Here is a 24,855-nt window from a genome sequence, read left to right on the forward strand (position 1 = left end):
CCACTCTATGATTGGCAATTGGGCCCTTCCCTGGCCCAACTTGTTGGTTGGGATTGGGCTTTGGCCTAGCTTGAGTTGTTTGGTGAGTGGGTTGTGGGCTCGCCGCCTAGCCCAAAGCCTTGGGCTTGGTTTTTGACTTAAAGTAATTAGTTGTATGTTTTAAAAATTTGTATATCGTTAGATTGAAATAAAAATTTATTTATAGATAAAGGTGAAGATTTTACTTGTATTATTGGTTTGAGTTATTCCAGTTGGACCTCAGGTGAGTGGATTCACTTACGTATTTATTTTTCTTGTATTTCGTGAGATGACATTGCATGAACATGAATGACATTGCATGAAGAACAATATTACACGAAGATTAACTTTGCACGAAGAGTAACATAATATTATTTATATGTACTCATAAAATATGAGACAGGAAAATATAAGTGAATCCATTCACCTATGGTCCGCGATGAAATATTTTGAATCTATAAATTAGGTGCGAGGAAAATTGCCACCTTTAATTAGAAGAAAACCACTATTAATTTATTAAATCAGGAGAACTTCCTAATTGAATTAGTTAACATATATCTTAAAAGTCTATTCGTAATAGTTCATAACTGGGTTTACTTTGGTTTTGAATCACTTTCAAATTTATTTACATTTGAATTAGTTTCAGATCTATAGATCTGAATTAATTTAAGTTGGATTAGGCCTAAATAATTTTTAAGTTTATTCAACTTTCAATCGTTTTAAAACAGACTTTTATCTCATATGGTTTCAGATATGAAACAATTTCCAACTCTCAGTGATTGATTTAAGAATGTAGCAGCAAAATAAAGAACAAGACCCTCCCTCTCACACTAAATCCAATTATGATAGATACTTGGTGGAGAGATGCTCGCTAAGATGAGATCATTTTCTTCTTCACTTTCTCTCTAGCTCTTCTCTCTTTCTTGAGTGGAACTAGCCCTCAGGTTCCATTAAGACATCTAATTGATCCAAATGGAGTTCGGGTTAGCTCGTAGCTAACCTATGTGAGCCACAACATCAGAATTTCCTGACTTAGTCTATTCAACTGAGTAGATCTATTGAATCTTGTCTAATCCACTTGGCAACTGGGTTTAAGATCTAACCTCACGATCAAAATCATGGGTCACCAATCAAATGGTCAAGGTCACTATTTGATATTCTAATTGAACCTATATGAAATGACCCTTTTTATCCTTATGTTAGCATTTAACCAAACATTGGAAAGATATATAATTGGTAAACTTATATAATGTTATGCTACATCTACAATCATATTAATGAATTTTTTTCTCTAATTCTACTAAAAAATAATTCATAATTGAAGAGATTTTGGGTTATTACATTAAATGCTTATTGCATTGGCCGTGGCTAGACCATTTATTTCTGTAATTCTTTTTCCATTTCCTCCATTTAATTATTTTTCACTTTCATAGTTTCATGTCTTGTGATTTATGATTATCTAGTTCTCATATATTGAGATGGACCAGATTGGATATTGAACTTTTCTAGAGCCGCTAAGCTTGCCACCTACTTTTTGACCAACCGGTGTATTGGTGTATGATATGGATCTCTTTTAACCAAAAGAAAAAAAAAGAAAAAAAGAGAGGATGAACTGGCGCCATAATGTACTGCTATCCGATGTTCACATACCCTAGTCCTGCTAGTTAGATTCATATGAGCATATTTACTACAGGGTCACTTCCTAATTAGTCTTTTCTATCACTCCTCATTGAGCAACCTAGTCCTGCTTGTTAGATTTATATTAACATGTTTGTTACAAGGTTACTTCCTGTTTGATCTTCTCTAATCTCTACCACTTCTGATGTAGCGACCTAAGGCTTTAAGGCCAGTGCCTCCTTGTCTTATACATGTATGTGTCAGCTGAGACAGAGCCGCATGACTTTGGACCTATAGACCTACATTTCATTGGACTTTAAGCCCCATACCTGTAAGCCATGTGGCCAAGTCACAGAGCTGCATGCCCCATATCCTTGTGACCTCTAGGTCACGAGATATAAATCCCCCTATCATGCTCATGCTAATGAGGAGCTTCCAAGGATTCTACTACTATTGTTAATGTAATTTATCTTTTATTACGTGAATTGAAGTTTTATATCTGCTTGCTGGACAATGACGTACAAAATGAGATTTAGAGAATCAATTTAGGTTCTATTCTTAAGAGCTCAACATTTGCAATTTGACTGGAAAGGTTTAATCATTTAAATATCATTGACATGACTAATTTAATATTCATTTTGGTACTCAGAACATTTATTGCCTGTATTCAAGATATCTCCTTGTATCCTTTTGAATTAGCAAAGTTCCATTTGTTCAGACTTTCAGTCTGTCACAATTAAATTCTTTCAGTTTTTTTTAGATTGTTTCTGCTGATGAACCTAAGAAGAATGGTATAAATGGTTTCTTTCAAGCTATCAAGGGCATGTGGAACATGATTTGGGGCGGTGTGATTGATTTCTTTACCGGTAAAGCATGTAGGTACGTTTTGTAAGTTGGTTGATCTTAGTCAATTTAATCTGACAAAAACTCTTAATTTTCTTCTGCAAGATTTTGCTCCTTTTCATTTCAGAAACATTCTATATAGAATATCACATTTTAGCTACATTATTGTTCAATCCTTTTGATTGCACTAAGAATAACAGCATACTAAGTTACACGCTCATACAATTTTTATTTTGTAGATTGTTGTTAATGAATTTCCCTCTGAAAAACATGACTGTTCAAGTGTGGCCTATCTACTAGTGTCAACTTTTTGAAAGCGATGTAGCTACTACCTTGAAAAAAGATCACTTGATAGCTTTGCCGTCGCCCAATATTTTGGCGTGATGCCATTAAAAACCTTTCACCAGCCAGCAAACTGGTACTCTAACGACAAAGTGTTATGCACGACGAAGTCAATCCCTTCAATTCCGCGTTCGCAGGAAGAAACAGTCCCCCTCTCTACAAATAATTTTCAAACAACTTTTCTCACCGTAAACTCGGTCTGTATTATTGTTTTGCTGACATCACTATAAGATTTTATAAATCGAGCTGATCGATCCAAGCCGAGCCCCGGCTTGATAGTGGAGCGAAGCTTGAGTCTATGGATGAAAGATTGGCTTGGTTGATGGACCTTTAGAAGCCCCCTCAACATGCTATCTATCTAGGGAAATAGATATTCTTGCCCGAAGCGCACATTCAGTGCCTTAAATCTCCTACATGGGAAAGATAAGATACCAATAATTGGTAGGAGGTGCTTCATGGAGTTAAGTGAAGATTAGGAGTAGAATTTACTCTCTATATGATATATTCCAAAGGTGTAGAGGCCTACTATATGGTATATTCCAAAGGTGTAAAGGCCTAGTTTCTTAATCAGAGGAGCAAACTATTAGTTCACCAACACCTAAGTAATTTAACTGGCATGACAAAAGTGAGCGGAAATGGTGAGCAAATAAGAAATAAAAGAGGACATGAGTCATTTACAATTGCATGTTTACTTTTACAATGTTATGGCGAACATTTTTTATTGTTTTCCACAAGACTTCCTATAGGAAAATCAGGATGATTTTATTCACTTCAACTTTTAGGCTTAGCCATCAGATTCAGGGTTGTAACATCTCAATAATTCTTCTTGGTAATGACACAACAAGTACAATTTATTGATAGTTATCCACGTTAAAAATGTGGGTCTAATCACCTTGCTCATGCAAATACATTCTCAGAAAATAATCTTAAAAATGTGTTGATGAATATGCACCTAAGCTATATGCTCTATACTTTCTATGAAGGTTTGACACTTACTATAGGTGTAACTTTGAAGAATAAAGTTGAATTATTAATTTGGTAACTAATACTTGTAACATCATTAGGGTAATTATGGTTGTCAAAGTGCAAAATTTGATTGAACATCCTCCCTGTAATTTCCCTTTCAGAGGTGTATTCATAGTGTTCAGTTCTTTTCTTCTTCTTTGAAATAGGAGAAAATGCTCAAGTTTTTTCGACTTCAGTTGCCACATGCGATATATATGTGTGAGTTGGATACTGATGTTCGGATTACTTCTAGCAATACTACCAACAGGTATTTCAATATCAGTAATTGGTTAAGATTTAGATATCTTTAGCATCCTGTAAAAATAAAATTTTGTGTTCGCGCTTGCAGTTGTAGTTCTTTTGTGGTTGCTACATCAGAAAGGCTTTTTTGATCCGATGTACAATTGGTGGGAAGATCGATTCAGAACAGAATATCAAGAAAATCAAATGCACTCAAATCACAAAAAAGCGCTCAAACAATCTCGACATCATGGATATGATTACTCCAAGAATCATAAAGGCATGCAACATCCTTACTATGCACATAAAAAGCTAAAAAGCAGTCATACTCATCACGTGCTTGATAAACATTACCGATCTGAGTCAGTGGAAAGTGGCCAATACCTCAGACATGATAATGTTCTTCGTGTTCATCAAGAGCGTCACAAGCATAAACATAGCAATGCTTCAACTGTTCTGCAGAACAGACACAAATTGAGTAGGCATGGACCGTTATTGAGAGACTTGGAAGGTATCGAGCACAAAATGACTAAGCAGTACAAGGAGAAGAAAGTAGGGTACCACTATGGTCATGATCAGCTACATGGAAAGCATTTGAAGTCAAAAACATTTCGATGAAGATGATCAGTTTTTTTTCCCTTTTTCGCATAATAGATTGCATATCCATCCTTTTAAATGATGGAAGACAATGTACATCTATTTATATGCTTACATGTATGTGCATAATTGCACGTACATTTAGCTAAGTGTCTTTGTTTATACAGATTAGGAATACTGTAGTTAGATAAAACTCGAGATGACTGAATTATACAAACTGACTAAGCAGAACAAGGAGATGGAAACAATGTTCAATTATCATAAAAATTGGGACATGTATTAGTTTTCGGTGTCGGAGACACAGCTTTGCCTTTCGAGAAATGGCAAAACCTTATGCTTTGTTTGTGTTGTTGGTTATACAATATTGAGACGAAAATGCAAGGCAATAGTGTATTTATTGTGTGTATGTTTACAAGCTACAGCTACAATCGTAAACTATTGTAGGGGTAAATGTCAAACAATTTTTCATTTTATTTTATTTTTGTGTGTATATTTTACGGGTGGATGTAAAAAAGATTTTATTTGTAGCTGATCATGATAATGGTTCTTACTCGGTCGTGATAGTTTATTTGTAGGCATGGTACTCTCTTATTTTGCCACTAAGCTACCACCTTACTGATGTCTTAAGTGGCAAGATTAAGTACCCTTCAAAAGAAAGTATTGAGGACTCATATCACCGCTCATCTAAAACCCATAAGTTTCTTATCAAACTTTTATCTATATTTTACTAAAATAGAATCTATGATTTCTTTTTATGGATCATGTTTGCGCAGACGAAATCAGCACAAACCCTAAGGTTTTATACGATTTTGGGTTTAATTTAATTCATTTCGGGTCGTAAATATATCGATCTGTCTAACTAGATTATTTAAACAAGTCGTGTTTATATTAGCAGTACTAACCCAGCTAATTTGACTAATGAGTTATAATTTAGATAAATGAGTTAGCAAATAGGATGGACAATTAGATTAAACCTCCTCAAAAAGTGACGAGGTAAAACTATATGCACGTAATGTTTGAAAAAAATTCAAATATTAATGGCAGCATCTAAGCGAGTATCCAATTCGTTTTCACCAAAGTTAAAAACACTTTTTACTCCAAGATCTCCATACGGAGCACGTAACAGCAAACAGCCCTGATCAATGTATCAGTATCACCTAAGTCCACGTTCCCTCCTAGTCCTACCCCAACAAACTCTTATTACAGGTATCAAAAAAGCCCAAAGGAAGCCTTGGATCCCAAGTTTATATAAAAAAGAAAAGAAAAGATAAAGAAATAAATATATTATTTTTAAACACCATTTCGGCATCTCCCTCTGTGGAAGAAAACTATTTACTTGAGGGAAAATAAAAAAGAAAAAGAGTATACTAAAGTGTTCAAGACTCTTCCTTTGTTCTCCATCCCACGTTCTCTCGTCTCGTCCTCTCTCCGTCCCTGATCGAAGTCGGTGGGGGAAAACCCTAATCGAGTTTTAACCTTGATTCCGATGGCGAGGCCGCCGCAGGACGCGATCGAGACGTTCATAAGCATCACCGGCGCATCCGAGGCCGTCGCGGTGCAGAAGCTCGAGGTAGGATTCTCCTTTACTTCCCGATCCCTATCTAAGGTCGGTTTCCTTATGGTGCTGCAGGGTCCTTTGCCCGTTCTTGCGTTTAGTGTTCTATGGGTTAGGGTTTCTTGGTGTGGTGCTTGATGTTTGGCTGGAATGGTGGATCGAAATGGTCTGTTTGCGTCGGCAGGCGTTCCTTTTCTGGAGAGAAAGGAATGACCTTTCGCGAAGTGGTGATAAATTTGGATCGAATTTCGCGTTTTGATACTGAGATGAGGTTTATTAGATCTGCGGCAACTGTTTCAAAGAGAAAATATATTGGTCTGCGAGGTTTCTCGGAGTTATAAGGAGTGATTCGTGATGAGAAATGGGACTATTCGAATTGTTTCATCTCTGATGAAATTTCGTTTCTGTAATCTTTGTTCATGATTCATCTATACGGGAGAGCATAGAATGGATGATTTCCGAGATTGGCAGAGATAATTTAATCCTTGGGCTATGAAAAATAACTCCATATAGTTGTACAGGATTCTCTAGGCTTGAGTAGAGGAGATCGATATTTTCTTTACTGCCTCCTATTGTGCTTATATTCCGTATGCTTTTTTACTTCTAATCCAGGAACTGCTTTTACTGTCAGCAGAATAGGTTATCGTAGCTGATTATTCGACTATTACGCGGAGTTACAAATTTCTAGTTTCTTGGTTTGGCTCCTAATAGCTGATAGCTTATATGTCGGGCAACTGGACAGAGATTCTCGGCTTCACATAGTAGGACAGCTACTCAGCAAAAAATTGTCTTGTAGAAAATCTTCTTTAAGTAGTAGTAGAGTTACGTTAGAGACATGAGAATCTGTCATATTAATATGTACTGCAATTATATCTGATTTTCTGATTGAAAGAATGACATTAGAAATGATAAGTACATTTATTTCTTTGAATAACAGCACTATTAGAGACCCAATGAGCATCCACATTGACATATTGTACAATAAAGTTTCAAGTTCTTATACATATCTTTCTTCATGTGTTGGATTTACTTCAAGTCTTCAACATTTCTTGGCAAATGGAAATTAACAACATCAAAAAAATCTTCTTTATGCTTTGTTACTGTTGGCTTGTTAGTGGGCAATGATGTTTCTTAGCCAGTTTGGAATGCAATAGACCTGATGTAACTTCGGCTGCTTGGTGTTCTTTATCATTGTATGTTAAGTTGTTTTCTTCTTGATTCTTCTTGGTTTAAGTTTTTTAACTTGCCTTTAGGATCATCTACAAATTAATTTTGTTTTTTATCTGAGTAAAGTAGTTTCACTATCTCTTTGAGCATTATCCAGATAATCTTGAAAGAGCTGTTGGGTTGTATTTGCAATCGTTACCTCTTTCCTGAAGAATTTTGAGAGAAATGATTGGATAGGTTGCAGGACTTATTCTGCTTCTGCTAAATCTTGATAATGTCTTTGAATGTTAAATCAGAGTAAACATAATGTTACAAAAGAGTAAGCAATATCACACGTTAGGCCTAACAGAGATGTGCATTTCAAGGCTGATTTCCTCATTTTTTTAAAGTTATTTATTTATTTATTTATTCATGTGAAAGGAATCAGAGATGGTAGATTGTCCTGGAGACAGATTAGAAATTAAAATATTTAGTCTGGCTTCACTACTATTGCCGCCAATCCTTCATTGTTTATGTTGCAATAAATTTCTCCTGTATCTGATACCTTGTTTGCGATTTTTATGACATATTGGTTTCCTGAGATAGTTACATGACTTTATCAGAATCATTTACACATGAAATCTATCTCAGGAGCATGGTGGTGATCTGAACGAAGCTGTGAACGCGTACTTTAGTGAAGGAGATAGGACTAAGTATGGTATTATAATTTTTGAATGCTTCACTTGTCCTTTCTATGAAGTTAATTCTCATACATTGGATAAGTGTTTCAATTTTATTTACATTTAATGCCATCCTTATTTTGTAAACTGAAGTTATGGTGTGTGATATTCAATGGCAGCACACGCCAAACATCTCTCTCTACCCATCACGATGATATGATGGAAATGGATGATCCGATTGATGATATATTTGGAAGATCTCCACTTCTATCTGCAGCTCGAGACTTGAACCCATTTGCGCTCCTAGATTCAAACTTCCGTCGTAGTTTTTTGGATGGTGGTTCAGCTGCTGGCGTCTCTAGCCTTACTCCACGAGTTTCACATCCGCGGGAGGTACGAGAGGTACCCATTGAGTTTAAGGATGGTAGTGCACAAACAGGGAATTCTGGTCGAGGACCATTGATTGAGGATATCTCTGGACATGAAACTTTACATGGTCCAGAGATTCATGGGACTGTCATTATTGATGATGAAGATGATGATTTTCCATCAGCACCTGCTGGGGTTCAGAATAATGTTCCTGGTGATATGTCATTTGGAAAACGTCCTGGGCCCAGTGCTTCTCCATTGGTTGATGTGGCTGGCTACAACAACGACATAGAAGAGGAAATGATCCGAGCAGCAATTGAAGCTTCCAAAAGGGAAGCTGAGGGACATTCAGAACAGTTTCAAGTTCCTGATGTACGCCATTTGTTTCCCAACAAGTTCTTTCATCTGTTTTCTTTCTAGCCATGCAATTTTCACCTGATACATGTTTGGTAGGATATAATTGGTCCCAAAGTTGACCATAAGCCACCTGCCACGGATGACATTGAACTTGCACGAGCAGTTTCTTTGTCCTTGGAGGTTCTCGTTGTGCTCTATTTTCAGTCTTATTGTTACTTTGTTGATGTGTTTGATCTTGTTGTGATATGATCTACAGACTGCCGAGCAAGAAAGAGCACGAGCACTTCGTCAAAATGAAATGCAGTTTGGAGATAGCTCTTCCAACTTATTTGGCAAGCTGGTGGAAGATACAGGAAAAAATATTACATCAAATGGAAGGTGAATATCTTCTGTTTCTTTTCGATGACAATTTTCAATTGTTCAAATGGTTTAGTTACAAAAGTGACACATTTCTGATACTGCATTTTTGAATTGGTTATCATGTAACGTATATTGTAATGCTTCGGTGGAGTGCTGCTGAGACCATGGAGACTTCGACGATCTTTTCCCTTTCATCACCTCCTCAATGATGTCCTCAATAAATGAGTACTTTGGGTTATGATGAGGCATCATTTTCCTAGACAGCATGTAGTAAATTTGGGGACATGCAGAAGTAGTTGATTACATAATTGTTACAAGGAATCACAATCTGCAAAGTGGTGGATATTATTATACACATTCAGGAGGTTGTGCAAGGATTTTCTCCGTTTGATTGATTTGAAATGCTTCTCTGTAGAACATGCTCTGCGTTTTGATGTAGCCTATTTAACATATTTCACATTTTATTACTTTAATATTCTTTGATCTTTGCTTATTAGTGATTCATTTGATAAATAGAAAATAGCACAGAACAGAAGCACTTTAAGTTTTATCAGCTTGTGCTGAGCATCTACTGAAAGCAAGCTAAAACTCATTGGCTTGGAGCATAACTTGTAAGAGTTGACCAAGTCAGCTTTATTTGAGTTGAGTTGACATCTGATTTTTTTGTGTACCAAATTATTCTTCTAGCTCACTCAATTAGCCATTTTGACTCATTCAATAGAGTTTAAAAGTTTAAAATCAAGCCAAGTTTTCTATCTTTTCAAGCACTGGATAAAAATTGGTTTGGCAAAATTAAGTCCATTGGCATTCTCTTAGATGCTGCTCTTCCATATAGCATTGTAGAAGTTTTTAGTGATCGTCACTGTATGTGTTTTCATAAATGGCTGGCTACTTGTGAGTTACTCATACGTGTCCTTTCTTTTTGGAGGCAAGGATTTATTACGGAGAAAGTTGGAACATCAACTCAGCTAGTATCATATGAAGAAAACACATCTCTCCAAGAGGAGACTGAAGATATGGAAGAGGAACCTTTAGTTAGGCACCGTTCTAGGCGTTTTTCTTCTGGAAATGCAGGATCAACAGAAACTGGACAAGTGGTTCATAGCCCTCCCTCAAGTCCCCGGCTGCAGAACGTTCATGATCATCAGTACAATGGAGATGTTTTTCAGTCAGAAGAGGTACTGTAACTCTATTTTCTCATTTTTGAAAGCATTTATTAGGTAGAGATATAGAAGAGAAATATGCATACTGATCAATTCTAATACTTCAAATAAGTGGGGTGGCATATCTTCTGAAGAGCATGATGAAGCTGTCATGCTTGAGGCTGCAATGTTTGGTGGAATTCCTGAAGGAACGGCTTATCGTTTTTCATACCCACCTAACCACATGCCTGCTGACAGAAACCCACCACTATATCCTCGAGTGCCTCGTCCTCCATCACCCACACTGACAGCACAGCGCTTGCTAAGAGAACAACAGGTTTGATTGATTATTTCTCTAGTAACTTTTGTTTGTGTTCTTTTGTGCCTTAACAGTTATATATTTTGTTTTTTGCAGGATGATGAATATCTTGCAGCACTGCAAGCAGATCAAGAGAAAGAGCTGAAGGCAATGCAGGAGGCTGAACTTCGTCGCTTAGAAGAAGCTGCTGCAAGAGAAGCTGCCCTTGAAAAACAAAAACAAGAGGAGGAGGAGAATCACAGGAAACAACTTGAGGAAGAGGTAATCTAAAACAAGAGTTAAGAATTTGTTCTTTATGTCTTTCCACTAATAAGTGTTAGCTGTTTCTTTTTTTTCCTTTGTGATTTCCAATGATAACCATGCTAGTCGGTACTTGCCGTGCTAATAGAGTATCGACACTCTATATGAGTGCATCCCAAACTGGCATGGACCTGTACTGACCCTTGCCGGTCGGCACGAGGTTTTTGCTTTCTTTATTTTACACTTTAAAAATTAATTTGAGGTGTACAAATAATATATTTAGCTCAATTTTACTAGATCTATTATTTGTAAGGGTCATTCTACATAGATCTAGAATTTTAGTGCCAGATTTTTTTAAAAAACTCTTTAAAAATATAGGTAGCAAAGGGAAAATTAATTTCCCCCAAAATTTCTCCCAAATTAAAATAAATCTAAATTACCATGTCAAATTCATTTAAATTGGGTCATAATTGGTATTAAACACATTAGATTAACTCCATATGAGTTGATTTGAATCTAAATTTTATAATTTTTAGCTAATCTTTCAACAAAATTAGGTTTCCCCAAATTTTAAAAAATTAAAATTAATGTCAAGTTCATTCAAATTGGTTCAAGATTGATATAGGATCATATTGGATTAACTATATTCGACTAGGTTTTGGTTTTAATTATGAAGCTATTGTCAGTTAGTTAATGTGTTCAATCATATTATGTATTGAATTATATTTTTGCTTGATTATTACTATATTTTTAATAAAATAGACCATTTTACAACATTACCTAAGGATAAAAGATTCTAATATATGCTTTAATACATATATTCAAACCAAAAACATGTATAAAAACCCTAAAAAACATATTAGAAGCATACTGCTGGACTAAAACGTGTGGCTATTGTCATATTACACCAAATGCCTCCTAGTTTCCTATAAAAATTTCACAACCTATTTGCCACACTGGTTTTTCTAAATTTTTGCAGTTTGCCATTGGCAATTAGGCATGACTATAGTACAGTTCTATCCCAATTTAAGATTTTTTTGTGGTTCCTGTGTCAGATAATTCTTTAGTCATGAAGGATTGGCATTCGTATCACATGTTCAAGTAGAAGTACGATTGTGAAATTTTTGGTGGATCAGGGAACCATCATTTAAAGAACTGCAACTAAGATAAGGTTGTCCTGCGAATAGTTAGTTACTGGAAACATCACCGTATCATGTCAAGAAGGCAAGAACAGAAGGATTGGAATGTGACATTATACTTTTTGGTTTTGATGCACTAGTTTCCTTACGAAATGCACATGTTGGCTGTTGGAGTTAACCTTGAATAACATTAGCTAAATAGAGAAAAATAATAGCATTTAGAAATCAGGAGAATCTTGGATATTGATCAATATAAGAATGAGGATATATGTGCACAGGAGATACAGTTTTCAATCATCAAGAGATTAATTTTGAAGTTAAATTGAGAAAATTCAGTTATAACTGTTTGACTGTCTGTTAATGTGTTGGGCCAGTCTATTTTAAGGATTTGGTGATTCTTCAGTTTCTCTACTGTCTCGACTTGATCTTCTTATGAAATTTTTTTGATCTTCATATGGTAAGCTGCTGTTGCATTCTTAAGATTAAGTTCATTACAGATCTTCTGGAGAAATATTTTCCTTTCTTTTCTTTTAGTGCATCATCTAGGCATAGTAAAGTTATCTGTCTTTGAAGGAATCTTTACTTCTTAGCATAGTCGTTTTCGATTATATTATTAAAAGATTGAGGTGCTACTTGTTATCTATGTACAATGGTATCAAGTTTTATTTTGACTGTGATAGTTATCTACATACTTGCTGGCTTATGTTTCACATGTTTTGTTGTAATGGATGCTGGACATAGGAATTTGAGAGGAAACTTGCAGCAAAAGAAGCATCACTTCCCCAAGAGCCTTCACCAGATGATGAAGGTGCTGTTACACTTCTAGTTCGCATGCCTGATGGCAGTCGCCATGGACGTCGCTTTTTGAAATCTGACAAGCTTCAGGTAGACTTTTGTGATGATCATAAGCTCATGATAGTGATGATGCTAAGATATGTCGTTCTTATTGACATCTTTTGTTGCAGTTCCTTTTCGATTTCATCGACATTGGAAGGGTGGTGAAGCCTGGAACATATAAGTTGGTAATTTTCTCTCCCTGTAGCTTGGCACTGTTTTAGTTTACCGCTACTCATTTTAAGTAATCGGATTGTGTCACATAAAAGCTTCCTTTTCCCTTTCATGGTTGTTAAATTGTTCAGTTTGATTGATTCTTTTTGTTGAGTAAAGATGTCTGGTTGGTACTATGGCTTAAATTGCATTACTAAAAATCTTTAACTTTGGAGGCTGCTATGTGGTAAAGTTAGCATGTCATCCAATAATTACATTTTTGATTTCCACTTAATTATCCACCTAAGTTAAGCAGCTCTTCAATTACTTAGTTGCGGAAGATGAGCTTGGGTTTCTGATGCCCATGTACTTGATGTCATTATTCTAGCTGTCAGTAATTCAGCAATTGCTAGAATAGAGTCCCAGATTTAGATCATGATTTAATGGCTGATATGGAAATTAGTTACTTTAAGAGTAAAGATAGTTTAATGTGCAAAAGTCTATAAAAAGAGGGTTAGATCTTATCAAGAAAACAAGATTAAGAGCCTTAACTGGTGCTAGAGCTAACAAACTGCATATTATGTGCCTGAATGTGTTTAAGTGCATAGGAGTATCTTTGTAAGATTGGAGCTGATTGGAGAACAAAATCTGTGAGATGGAAATAGAAGAATGTAACAGATAATTGAAGGGCATATCCTTAATAGATTGAGTCATATAGTCAACCCCAAATAATTCAGCTTATGGAACTTCAGACTTCCATGTTTTGTATTTGTTTCTGATGTGTAAGTTGGGGGAAAAATAATTAGGCACAAATATGAGTTATTCTTGTGAGACATCTGTTTACTATCTAAACACTTCTGTGATGTAGGACAACAATTAGGAGTTAATGGTTTATAAGAAATACAAAAGAAAACTTGGGACTGATTTTAAGGAAAATGCTGAAGGGATTAAACATGCTATAAGCTCATAGAACAACTAATTGAAGAAATGAAAAGACACGGCAATAAAGATCAATTTCAAGTTTACTTGAATCAAGAAGAGGAATGTTGAAGCAATCTCAAGCCTCACCTCCTCGTGTTCTTGCTTTAGGATTCCCCTTTGGTGAAATCAGTCCTCGAGTGATGCAAGAATTAACAAGTGTTGATGCCTGGAAGAGTTTTCTTGTTCTCTTTTGATATAGGACTGTCCGCTCATAGTAGCTATTGTCCAATTGTAGCCTGACGGGCTGCTTCAATGGCTGAATGTGAAAGACGACCAGCTCTACAACTTTCAGTGCCACATTTTGTTTGATGGACGTCTGCAGGATGATTAGAGTTGTGAGTTATAGACTTTAAGGTAGCTGGCGGTTTGGAGCAGCTGGCTTTCGTATGTCTACCAAAAGGGAAAAGTGAGAGAGGATTGAAAAGAGAGACTGTGGATAGGAGTAATGCCTTAAACTCGCTTCAAACCCTGAAGTCACTATGATATGCTCTTAGAGGGAAGGTCTCCAAGGTGCTTAGGTCTCCATCATTATGGCTTGAGTATTTCAGTTCCTCTCGAAATATTTATCAATTAGGATATACTGCAAGGAGATCTGCCCCATTTGTAGTGTAGCTGTAAACCTAGAAACAAAAAGATTATCTACCTTTTTGAATTGACATAAATTAATATATTGATAAATATAATATAATATTGTGTGATGTTCTTAGGAGATAATTGCTTGGTTGTTACTGGCGGATAGTCATGAAAACACAGACTGTAAGCAAATCATTTTGGTATAGGATCTCTAAATTCTACAGTAATTAAGTGTAAAATGTAGTATAGATGCATTTTAACCCTTGATCAAGCGATCACTAGATGAGTCATTCTTACTAATAGAAAAGAAGTGTATCTCTTGTAGATGGTGTAAAGAGTAACAAAACTTTTTTTTAGTAGTTCTGGAATAGGGGGAAATCGATGTTTAATTAATATACCTTTTGGGTATGTAAATTCTAAATGAATGGTGTTGATCATTGATTTAGACATTAGACATTGATTGAACCTAATAGCAACTACTAAGTTGTTCCTAGGGTATGAAAGCTGTTTCTCTTATAATGGACAATTATAAAACTTACAAAGACAAACTAGTGAACTTATATTTAACGATATTTCATTTTGGATTACCTAAATTTATGGCCCAAAACCATTGATTTTCGAGAAGATATGCCAATATAGAAACAACTTTATGATCGGGAGATTCATTACCTTTGTATCAGATCTTCCCGATGAAGTCTTATTAGGACAATATAGAAAACAATTTTCACACAAAACTCACAAGCACTTGGGAATGAAAACTTATTTAACCATAAATATTAGGCCTTTTAGTCCATGTAGATGTCATTCTTATTTTTTATGATAGTCAACCGCTGGTATAGTGGTGTGCACGATTACAAAGTACTTTTCCTGCCGTTTTATATAAGCCCAAATATCTATTTGGAGAAACCAGTTGCATAGTACCTTTCAAGCCAATGTTGAAGGGATTTGGGCCTAGATAGTCTCAAGGGTAGACTATTATTCAAAGTTTAGATGTTGAGTTTATGACCTCTGTAGTCTGTACTTATTTTTAAGCATGCGATACATTCTCTATTTCACAGAGATTCCCATAACTGTCCTGATATCTAAAATATAGATTGCACAAACTTATGTGTTTATACATAATCTTAAATGAAAGATTCATACTGCTTAATACCACTTCTGACATAAATAAAATTATAAACGATCATATTTATTGGTGCTTTTTCTGTATATCAGTCGCCCCCAAATGTAGATACTTTTAACAGACTGCAGTATCATATTGGGTGTCATGAGTTTTGCATTTTAAAGTCCCACATTTGTTTATATGTATATATATACTCAGCATATGACTTGCACTATGGAATTTCATCTTTTATGTCTTTGGTTAACTCAATAGATGAAATTCTAAACAAAATAAATACATCTGCACATGCACGAGTAGGATTGTTGGGATCTTCACCCTTGGCTTAAAATCACACCTATTTGAAGTGATGGACGAAAGCCTTCTCAGAGGCGACATTTTCTTTTCATTCAGGCAGATGATGAATAAAACAGTTCAAGGGGCCGTCAGTGATTTGCCGAAAGGTAAATATCTTTAGTTTACTCATCCATAACCAATGCAATTTGTGCTGGTTATGGATGACTTAACCAAGGACAGTCAAACTAAAGATGAACCTTTGTGGTGTATGTTATTTGCTGATAATATATTCTTACATGAACAATCTAGGATAGGGTTAGACACTGAGCTAGAAGCATGAGCAAGAACTCTAGGATATATAGGTTTTCAATTAAGTAGATCTAAGACTCAAGTATGCACAATTTAATTTTAGTAAATCATGATATAAAGAGCAAAATTATACTTAATGGACAAGAATAAGGAGTTTTCTGCTATCTTGGATATATTTAGTTTCACAAGAAGGGGAAATTGATGATGATATTACACTATAACTAGAATAGGATGGTTGACATGGAGATATAGGTGAAGGGGGAGGTATTGGGAGTGGGGAGTGGGAATTTAACAATGCAATATGCTGCAAAGTTAGCTACTGTGAGTTGATAGCAACATAGGGAAGCATGACAATTTTAGAATTTCAGATGGACACTCCAAGTTTTTTATTTGAGAGATAAATACAGTTAATTCGTAATTCACAAAAGTACATTCTTTTTGGGATTGTCTATGTAAAAGTATCACACCAACAAATATTGAATAATTAAAGAGGCTAGTCTACTCTAGCTAACTGTCCCTCATCTAGAATTCTAGATAACATAGTATGCGACCTGTGCCATATCTGATAAAATTGCAGGTCGAGTCAAATAAGATCTCTTAGCAGCGATCTGGGTTCTGCAACTAACAGTGAGTTGTAACTCTGGAGATTTCTTTTGACTGCAGTTTTTAGTCTGTTTGACTGTTGTATTATATCCTTGTTTTTCCCCCCTAAATACTAGATCTACTTCTCATTATTCTTTTCTCTGACAAGTAGATAGAGGAGCTGGTGTCAACCGGTTACTATGTCATATAGGAACTTTGCATTGACTTTGCTGGTGGTACAGACTTTAACATGATTGCGCTATTTCAATCTGACAGGTTAGGCCTTACCCTAGGCGTGCGTTTATTGATGGAGAAAGTGCGATGACACTGAGTGATCTTGGCCTCAGCAGCAAACAAGAGGCATTGTTTCTAGAGTTGATTTAGAAAGTTGTTATTAGTTCACAGAAACTATGAAATGACATGCAATGTTGGTTAAACATAAAAATATAAATTTGGGGTTTGATGTGGTATTTGATGGAGATATCAGTAAAAGCTACTGGGACAGGAGTTCTCTCAAAGCTTTTGGCCTTCAAAAGCTTGCACTCAGTAAGAATTAATTTCCTGGTTATGGCTGCTGTCTGATCAGTATCAAGAAATGACTATGTAAATACAAACATAGTTATGGAGTCAAATGTGTTCTTCAAAAGATATGAAAGAAAAACTTTTTCAAGCTTCTCAATGATTTCTGAAATATCAAGATGCAGTTATTGATTTTCTTTTGTTGATGTTTGAGAGGTGATGGCTAAGTATGGACCTTGTTGTCTAGCTTGAAGCTTTGTTCTATTAGCGGTAGGGCACCAACTAGAGCCCTAATGGAAGCTATGTTGCACTTGATTCATCTAAAGAGCAACTTGCATCAAAGGGGACCTTTGTGCATTAGGATGTCTCCTTTGTTGTTGAGGTTATTTCTTATCTGACATGTCTTTTCTTGGGTTGCTTGTTATCTAAAGACATTTATCTTCAAATCTTAAGCTAGTTTGTTCTTATAAAGATGACATTAGATTAATTGTCATGGATTTTATAAATCTCATATTTGGTATGAAAATAATAAATGGGATTAGGAGTTCGAACCAAATGCGAGATGTAAATTTAGAAAACTTATGGTTTACTTACATTTTTATTATTTATAAATCAAATTTTATATATTAATAAATATGTGCATAAAATATTTTACTGTTAAATCTGTTAACTAAATTTAATTAAATTAAATTAGAGGATTTTAAGTCAAGGTGCTACTTCCTAACTAAAGATGGATCCTTTTTAATCAACAATTCATTTCAATATTTTGGGGAGTAGAATGCATTTTTTATGAGTTACGAATTACATTCAAATCCTTGTAGGTTGTACTTCAAACTTCATGATTTTATAATATATCTAAGAAGACTAAGCAATTAAAAATCTAATGCATGCCAAGAAGGCCAACAGTCCACAATACTCATTGACCTCAACTCATGCTAACGTGAGCTCCCAAAGGAAACAATAAAATTAAGAACACAATATGAAACTTGAAACACGACCATCACTGTAGCATTATGGTAGGAAAGTATTCATCCTAAGAGGATCTGAGATCGAGCATTTATGAGTGCAAATCTCTTGATGAAAGAAATTAAAATGGATTGTGTATGTGTGCGCTTGTTTTAACTTGTTGTGGTTTGTAGTGTAGCTCATTTGCAACTTATTTCTTGAGAAAATTGACTCATTCAACCTATGATTCTATGAGATTATGATAGATCTAATTATTATCAGAGTAAGAAGCCTCTCTCTCTCTCTCTCTCTGTATGTATATATATATATATATATATGTGATATATGAGGAGGCTGCTTTAGAGAGAAATATTAGATCTATGAATCATTTTCCTTCTAGTTCTTTCTCATGTTAAAGCCACATCTAGACGGCCACCTAAACTTAGGATTTAAAGAATGTAGTGTGTTGTTCTCACTCGATCTGGTATGGTTTGACATCGACATCATCAAAATCATCCAACACAACTTATGTATCAGACTAACTCTTATATCTAGCCTATGATTAGCCGACAGGCTCTATCTATCTATATATATATATATATATATTTGAAACTTAAAACCCCCAAAACTTTATTTCTGCAACCCTCCTCCCCGTCCATGTTGATTAGCTGCCCATAACCCCATACCAAGATAGAGTAGAAGTGGTAGGAAAACTTAACTGCACTGCTCTGAGGGGATCAAGACCACATTTGGCTGGCTAGCTGGCTGTTGATGATCTGAAGCGTATCACAAACACACTGATGGTCGACGGCGCTCACCGACGAGCAGCACTGCATGCCTGGCGGCGTAGCAGGAACGACGTAGCACGACATGGGATTTTGCAAGTTCTGCTGAGCAACTCTCCGACGAAGCCGTCGGACACCGAGACGATACTGCCATGAGCAAGAGAACAGCAGAAAGGAGGTGCTTCATTGCTGCCATGGCTAGTGGCTTCGCAATTTGAGTCTCTTCTTTCTTTCTTCTTCTTCTTCTTCTTCTGGGTCACTTGGATGGCAGTTTTATAGTATTGGTTGGGAGTGGTTAGCTTTGCATGGCTCAACTACACTCAAAGAGGTTTGAGGTAAAAGAAGTGATCATCACTAGTGTGTGAGTTACTAAAAACCTAAATAGTTGCACTCTTTAGTAGTTGCTTTTCTTAAATAAGGGAGGACTAAACTTAGGTTTAGGTATATATATAGTGATTAGACTCGGCTCATTAATTTTGAATCGAGCTTAAGCCAAAAAGTCTAATATGAGCTCGAGCTTTAAATGAAACCAATTGAAATATATTTCAGCTGAACTCAAGTCTTGATTTGAGCTGGAGCCTTAAACAAGCCCAATTCAAGCCGGGTGAATCAAACTTGATTTAAACTTGAATTAAAAAAAAGTTTGAATAAAATTTAAATTAAATGAGGTTTGATTAAAGATAAGATTAGATCAAGTTAGTAATGGATATAAAGCATTTGGCCTTGATCTAATGGTTACAAATATTTCGTAGTATATATATGTATGTGTTTGAATTTTATCAAACCGAGCCTGAGCAAGAGCAAGAGCAAGAGTAAGAGCAAGAGCAAGAGCAAGCCGACTTGTGATTAAGCTCTGCTCGAAACTTTGGGTCGAGCCTGAACTGAGCTGTTTTATTAATCCACAGTCCTACTAATGAATCAAGATTGCCTCGTTATCAGATGAGCCAAACCCAAGCCAGCTTATTATTTTGACAACCTAACAGTAAAATATATTTACATTGTAAAGTTATGAGCAATATGAAATTACTCAGATTTGCATTACAATATATGGGAAAAATAGATTAAATATTTACATAAAAATAGAAAATTGGACTTTATTTTATTCTTTCACCATATCCCATAATATTTCTAGACCTGCTATATATATATATATATATATATATATATATATAAACTGCATATAATTTTTTACCATAGATCTAAGATCAAATGGTTTATATCCATCACTAACTTGATCTAATCTTAAAACTTATTTATTTAAACTTTATTTAATTCAAGCTTAAATCAATCTTGATTCAACCGGCTTGAATACATTAGGCTTAAAATTTGGCTTATTTAAGGCTCCAGCTCAAATTAGACTTGAATTAAGCTCGGGGTTGAAATATGTTTAAATTGGGCAAGCTCGAGGTCAAATTAAGCTTGGCTTATGCTCGGTTCAAAATTAAATGAGTCGAGTCTAAATTAAAATATAGACCCAAAATTAATTTCAAACTCTATTCATTAGCCTTTTAGATAAAGATCTAATTATTCATCTCCGCTCTCCCAATCAAGCTTAGTCTGATGAGACTTAAATTAGACTTGATTCTATTTATTAAGTAGCTCTAGAATATAGTCTCGAATTTAAAATATGCTCAAAATTAATTTTAAAGTCAAGCTTTGACCGAGAAGAGAAAAAGAAAAAGGATAAGGAAATAGTTCCCAATAATTAGCTACCGGATTATTTACATCCTATCTCTCAGGAAACAGGATTCCAACTGAATTGATTATGGACAAATTTAACGGACCCTCCACTTGGCAAATTTACTGTGGAAGTTTTAATTGTGAGCGTGATAGCCGCACAGCTGATCCGAAGCCCGTAAGAGTCGCCAAAGTCCAAACGGCCGGAGTACTAACCGCCTTACTCCGTCACGACACGAAGGAAGCTTCGCCTTCCCCAACGGTCACCGTCCGTCCGGCGTCACGTCCGTCCGATCCTCATCCGACGGGTCACATCAAATCTCCTACCTTTTCGAACCCATCGTTTTCTTCATGGCCGCAACGTTCTTCCGTACCCACTTCTCCCACTTTTCTTGCTTAAAATTTATTCGCCATGGAGAAATAAAAATAAAAATTAAAGAAAGCCCATGCATATTAGAGATCATATTCTTCTTTCTTCTTCTTCTATGATCTCTCTCTGTCCCCGAAGAATGGGATTCCCTGGCCTTGTACTCGGCAAATGTGGCAATTTCCGGTGAGTTTTTTTTATTGCCAACCCACGTCGTCGTTTTCTAACTGTTTAATCTTTTAAAGTAGCCGGTGAGTTAACAGCATTCGCCGGCGATGACGAGAGTTTGAGAATGGAGCAGAGACGAGGTAGTAGCGAGTTCTTTTGTAGGAGGGGAAGGTAAGAACACCCAAACGGAGCGGCGGGGTCTCGAGCTCGTGAGCTTGCTGGTAGCATGCGCAGAGTCGATTAGTTCTCGCCACCATGAGGCTGCAAACTATTTCATAGCTAGACTCGGAGGGGAAGCATCCCCACGAGGAACGCCGATTCACAGAGTGGCGGCTTACTTCACCGAAGCCTTAGCGCTGCGAGTCGTCAAGCTCTGGCCTCGAATCTTCACCCTCGCGCCGCCGTGGGAGGAGTTCGCCGCTCAGATTCCTCGAGATGATGACGATGGTGATGATGATGCCATTGCATGGCAGGTCCTCAATCATGTCAGCCCGATTCCAAAATTCCTCCATTTCACGCTGAACGAGAGGCTAATCCGCGCTTTCCAAGGAAAAGATCGCATCCATATCATCGATTTCGACATCAAGCAAGGACTCCAATGGCCGAGTCTGTTCCAGAGCTTATCTTCCAGGCCGAACCCGCCCAGCCATGTCAGGATCACCGGCATCGGAGAATCTAGGCAGGACCTTCAGGAGACCGGCGTTAGGCTTGCGCGGTTCGCGGAGGAACTCAATCTCCCCTTCGCCTTCCACGCCGTCGCAGACCGATTGGATGATGTCCGGCTCTGGATGCTTCATGTCAACCGGAACGAATGCGTCGCCGTGAATTGCGTCGCCGTGATGCACAAGGCGCTCCACGACGAGAACGGCGCGGCTTTGGCGAGTTTCTTGAGTCTTTTACGCAGCGCGAATCCGGAAATCGTCGTATCTGCGGAGAAGGAAGTCGAGTTGAACAAGCAAACGTGGGAGATGAGGTTGGTCGCTTCGATCCAGTACTACTCTGCGGTTTTCGACGCACTGGGCTCCTGTCTACCGGAGAATAGCGCGGCGAGGATCAAGGTCGAGGAGATGTTCGCGAGGGAGATGAGGAACGTAGTTGCCTGCGAAGGGAATGAGAGGGTGGAGAGGTACGAGAGGTTCAACACGTGGAAGCAGTTGATGGAAGACGGTGGATTTCGATGCGGAGGCATCGGCGAAAGGGAGGTGCTGCAGAGCCGGATGATCTTAAGGATGAACTCGCCGCCGCCGTCGTCGTCGTCGGAAAATTACAGCGTCGAGCAGCAAGGAGAAAGCAGTGATGGCATTACTCTCAAGTGGATGGATCAGCCTCTTTATACAGTGTCTGCATGGATACTTGCTGATGTTGTTGCAGGGACTTCATCTACGGCTCAGCCAAGTTGATTGATAAGAAATTTTTTTTGTATACCATACAAACAAAGGAGAAAACTGAATCATTTTTAGTTTTACTTGTTCTATAATTCTTTGACATATATTTTTTTATGGGGGAGGGAGGATTCTAATATGATTGGTGCCTGTTGCTGCATACTTGTTTTTATTCTTTCATTCTTAATATTTGTGATGTGGAAAGGATGAAAGATTTATGAGTTTGTACTAGAGTTTGTTCAACTTACCATTTGCTTGTTGTACTAGGTCTTTATGTTTGAAAGCTAGTTCTTAATTATGATAGAATGCTGTAGTTCTTGAAATGTCTTGAATTAAAATTTTCACCATTTGAGCTCTTCCCTCAGTTTCCCTGGATTGTTGGAACTAGTTTTGGTGTTTAATGTTTGCTCTCAATCTTGCTGGTCTGCTAGAAGATGGGATCTTCATCTTGTGGCTTCTCTGTTCTGAGAAGAGGAAGAAGATGAAGTGTGTGGGTTGGTCACTTTGGGGCCAGGACTACTGCAAATCAAATATCAGCCCAGCTCGAAATTTTGGGTTCTGGGTGGGCTGCAGGCAACCTGCAACCCATCCCCCTCATTTCAATCATGGGACAGCCCAAATAGTTTGGTTTTAAATATTATCCTTAATTATTTTTCTTTAGTTTGACATTGTTAAAAATGGTAGATCATTTATTTATAATAATTTTATTTAGATTAGTTACTTCTAATAACCAGTGGGGTCGGTATTCTTAATAGTTATTTTAACAAGATAAATAATTGAATCTATCCAAACTCGTGAGCGAAAGTTCTGTGATATATGTAATTATTTAATTTTAAGTTAGATTCTTTTACATATGTTATGATTTATTCATTCATCTGGAGACAATGGAGGAACTAGATAATTGAAGAGCAATTGCTATAATCAGATACACTTCACACAAGTGACTACTATGTAACTTAAGGATAGTGTAGTGATGTTGTAATGGTTGTCATACTTTGACACTGTACTAATATTATGACATCATTTACGTATTATTATTTTATGATGATTGAATATATGTTTTATATATTGTATGCGCTTTAAGTATGCCGATCATGTCATGTGTATTAGACATAGCACCGCGTGTATTATTAATTTACGAGTTTATTACATTAGCATTTAAGTATATTTTATATTATTTTAAATTATAAAAGTGTATACTTATTCGATTTTATGCTCTCCAGTTTGATAGAATATATTTTTCAAATTAGTGGATGCTATCGAGGTTGTAGAGAACTAGGCGAGGACCACCAAGATCTTAATTTAATATATTTATTTTTTAATAACAGTATTAGTTATCTTGCCCCTACAAGGGTATTTATCTATTTTCAATTATATTATGAACATCATAAATTTTTTAGGCTTACGTGGTAATTTGGATATTCTTTGTTTAGATTATTTATGGTAAATTATCTCATTATCTTGAATGCCTTGTAAAAATGATGAGTCATTTAAGTACCATATGAGTTCTATACACACGAGGAGCATATATATTTGATAATGAGTATTTCATATTCAATTTAATTTTTTTTATCCTCTTCTTCAGACGAGTCATGTGAGTATTATAATATTTATACGAGTTCTATTTATCCGAAGAGCATATGTATTTGATAGTGACCATTTCATATTCCCTTAATTTTTTTATCCTCTTCTTTGAATCTTTGATTTGAATAAATATATAACAACTAAAGTTTTTAGAGTAGTGAATGAATCGAAAATCACATAAGACTATATAGGTTATGCTTGATCGGACAAATGGATATCATACATGTTAACATAAAAAAATACAATCTTGACATGATTCTCCTTCATAGATAGTGGAGATAAATTTAATAATCATTTTATATTTCCACTCGATGATGGAGAAATATTTCTCTGAACTTTATCTCCAATTTTTCTTTCCTCTCTACTATGTAAGATGGTATTATAATATTTTGCTTCCCATTTAAAGTTTTCCAGATAAAGCTCATTTAATGTTTCATAGATTCTTATATTTTTCATTACTTCATCTGAATTGTGGTATAGTTGTACTCTTCTAGATTGTATTATTTAATCAAATCGTCTATTATAGTTGATTGACTCCATTTACTATCTTGTTAAATTATCAAACCAACCACTTAAATTTTAAGATGTTATAAGATGACCAATTTAATTCCTTTTATATCCACATCATCCA

General features: G+C 36.1%; 3 protein-coding genes across 13 annotated transcripts in view; all 3 read left to right on the forward strand.

The window, feature by feature from the left end:
• Positions 1-4,937, forward strand: part of LOC140800687 (protein HAPLESS 2) — a 28,343-nt gene extending 23,406 nt beyond the window's left edge. For all 5 annotated transcript variants that reach the window (XM_073155460.1, XM_073155462.1, XM_073155461.1 and 2 more), the window contains 3 exons: positions 2,396-2,514; positions 3,993-4,093; positions 4,175-4,937. In XM_073155460.1, coding sequence (XP_073011561.1) covers positions 2,396-2,514; positions 3,993-4,093; positions 4,175-4,683 — 729 coding nt within the window. In that variant the 3' untranslated portion in view covers positions 4,684-4,937. The remainder of the gene's footprint in view (positions 1-2,395; positions 2,515-3,992; positions 4,094-4,174) is intronic.
• A 958-nt stretch (positions 4,938-5,895) lies between these two features.
• On the forward strand, positions 5,896-17,476 carry LOC140800748 (plant UBX domain-containing protein 8). Of its 5 annotated transcripts, none has more exons than XM_073155567.1 (11): positions 5,970-6,232; positions 8,015-8,076; positions 8,223-8,784; positions 8,866-8,949; positions 9,026-9,147; positions 10,058-10,307; positions 10,405-10,608; positions 10,687-10,851; positions 12,711-12,854; positions 12,935-12,991; positions 17,074-17,476. In XM_073155567.1, the coding sequence occupies exons 1-11, from the start codon at positions 6,149-6,151 to the stop codon at positions 17,179-17,181; spliced, it is 1,842 nt and encodes a 613-aa protein (XP_073011668.1). In that variant the 5' UTR covers positions 5,970-6,148; the 3' UTR covers positions 17,182-17,476. The 5 variants fall into 5 exon arrangements, with proteins under 5 accessions (XP_073011670.1, XP_073011668.1, XP_073011673.1 ...); XM_073155570.1 differs by having other exon boundaries at positions 6,025-6,232; positions 8,015-8,081; XM_073155571.1 differs by having other exon boundaries at positions 6,093-6,232; positions 7,987-8,076.
• Positions 17,477-21,157: 3,681 nt separating this feature from the next.
• Positions 21,158-22,963, forward strand: LOC140800693 (scarecrow-like protein 28). 3 transcript variants are annotated; one of them, XM_073155470.1, is made up of 2 exons: positions 21,158-21,276; positions 21,339-22,963. In XM_073155470.1, exon 2 carries the CDS (start codon positions 22,047-22,049, stop codon positions 22,656-22,658), a length of 612 nt encoding a protein of 203 aa, XP_073011571.1. In that variant the 5' UTR covers positions 21,158-21,276; positions 21,339-22,046; the 3' UTR covers positions 22,659-22,963. The 3 variants fall into 3 exon arrangements, with proteins under 3 accessions (XP_073011571.1, XP_073011572.1, XP_073011573.1); XM_073155471.1 differs by having other exon boundaries at positions 21,354-22,963; XM_073155472.1 differs by having other exon boundaries at positions 21,188-21,276; positions 21,336-22,963.
• The last annotated feature ends 1,892 nt before the right edge of the window (positions 22,964-24,855 follow it).

Source organism: Typha latifolia, chromosome 14 (assembly GCF_019914945.1).
Source record: "Typha latifolia isolate L0001 chromosome 14, TyphaL0001v2, whole genome shotgun sequence".
Lineage (NCBI taxonomy): Eukaryota > Viridiplantae > Streptophyta > Magnoliopsida > Poales > Typhaceae > Typha > Typha latifolia.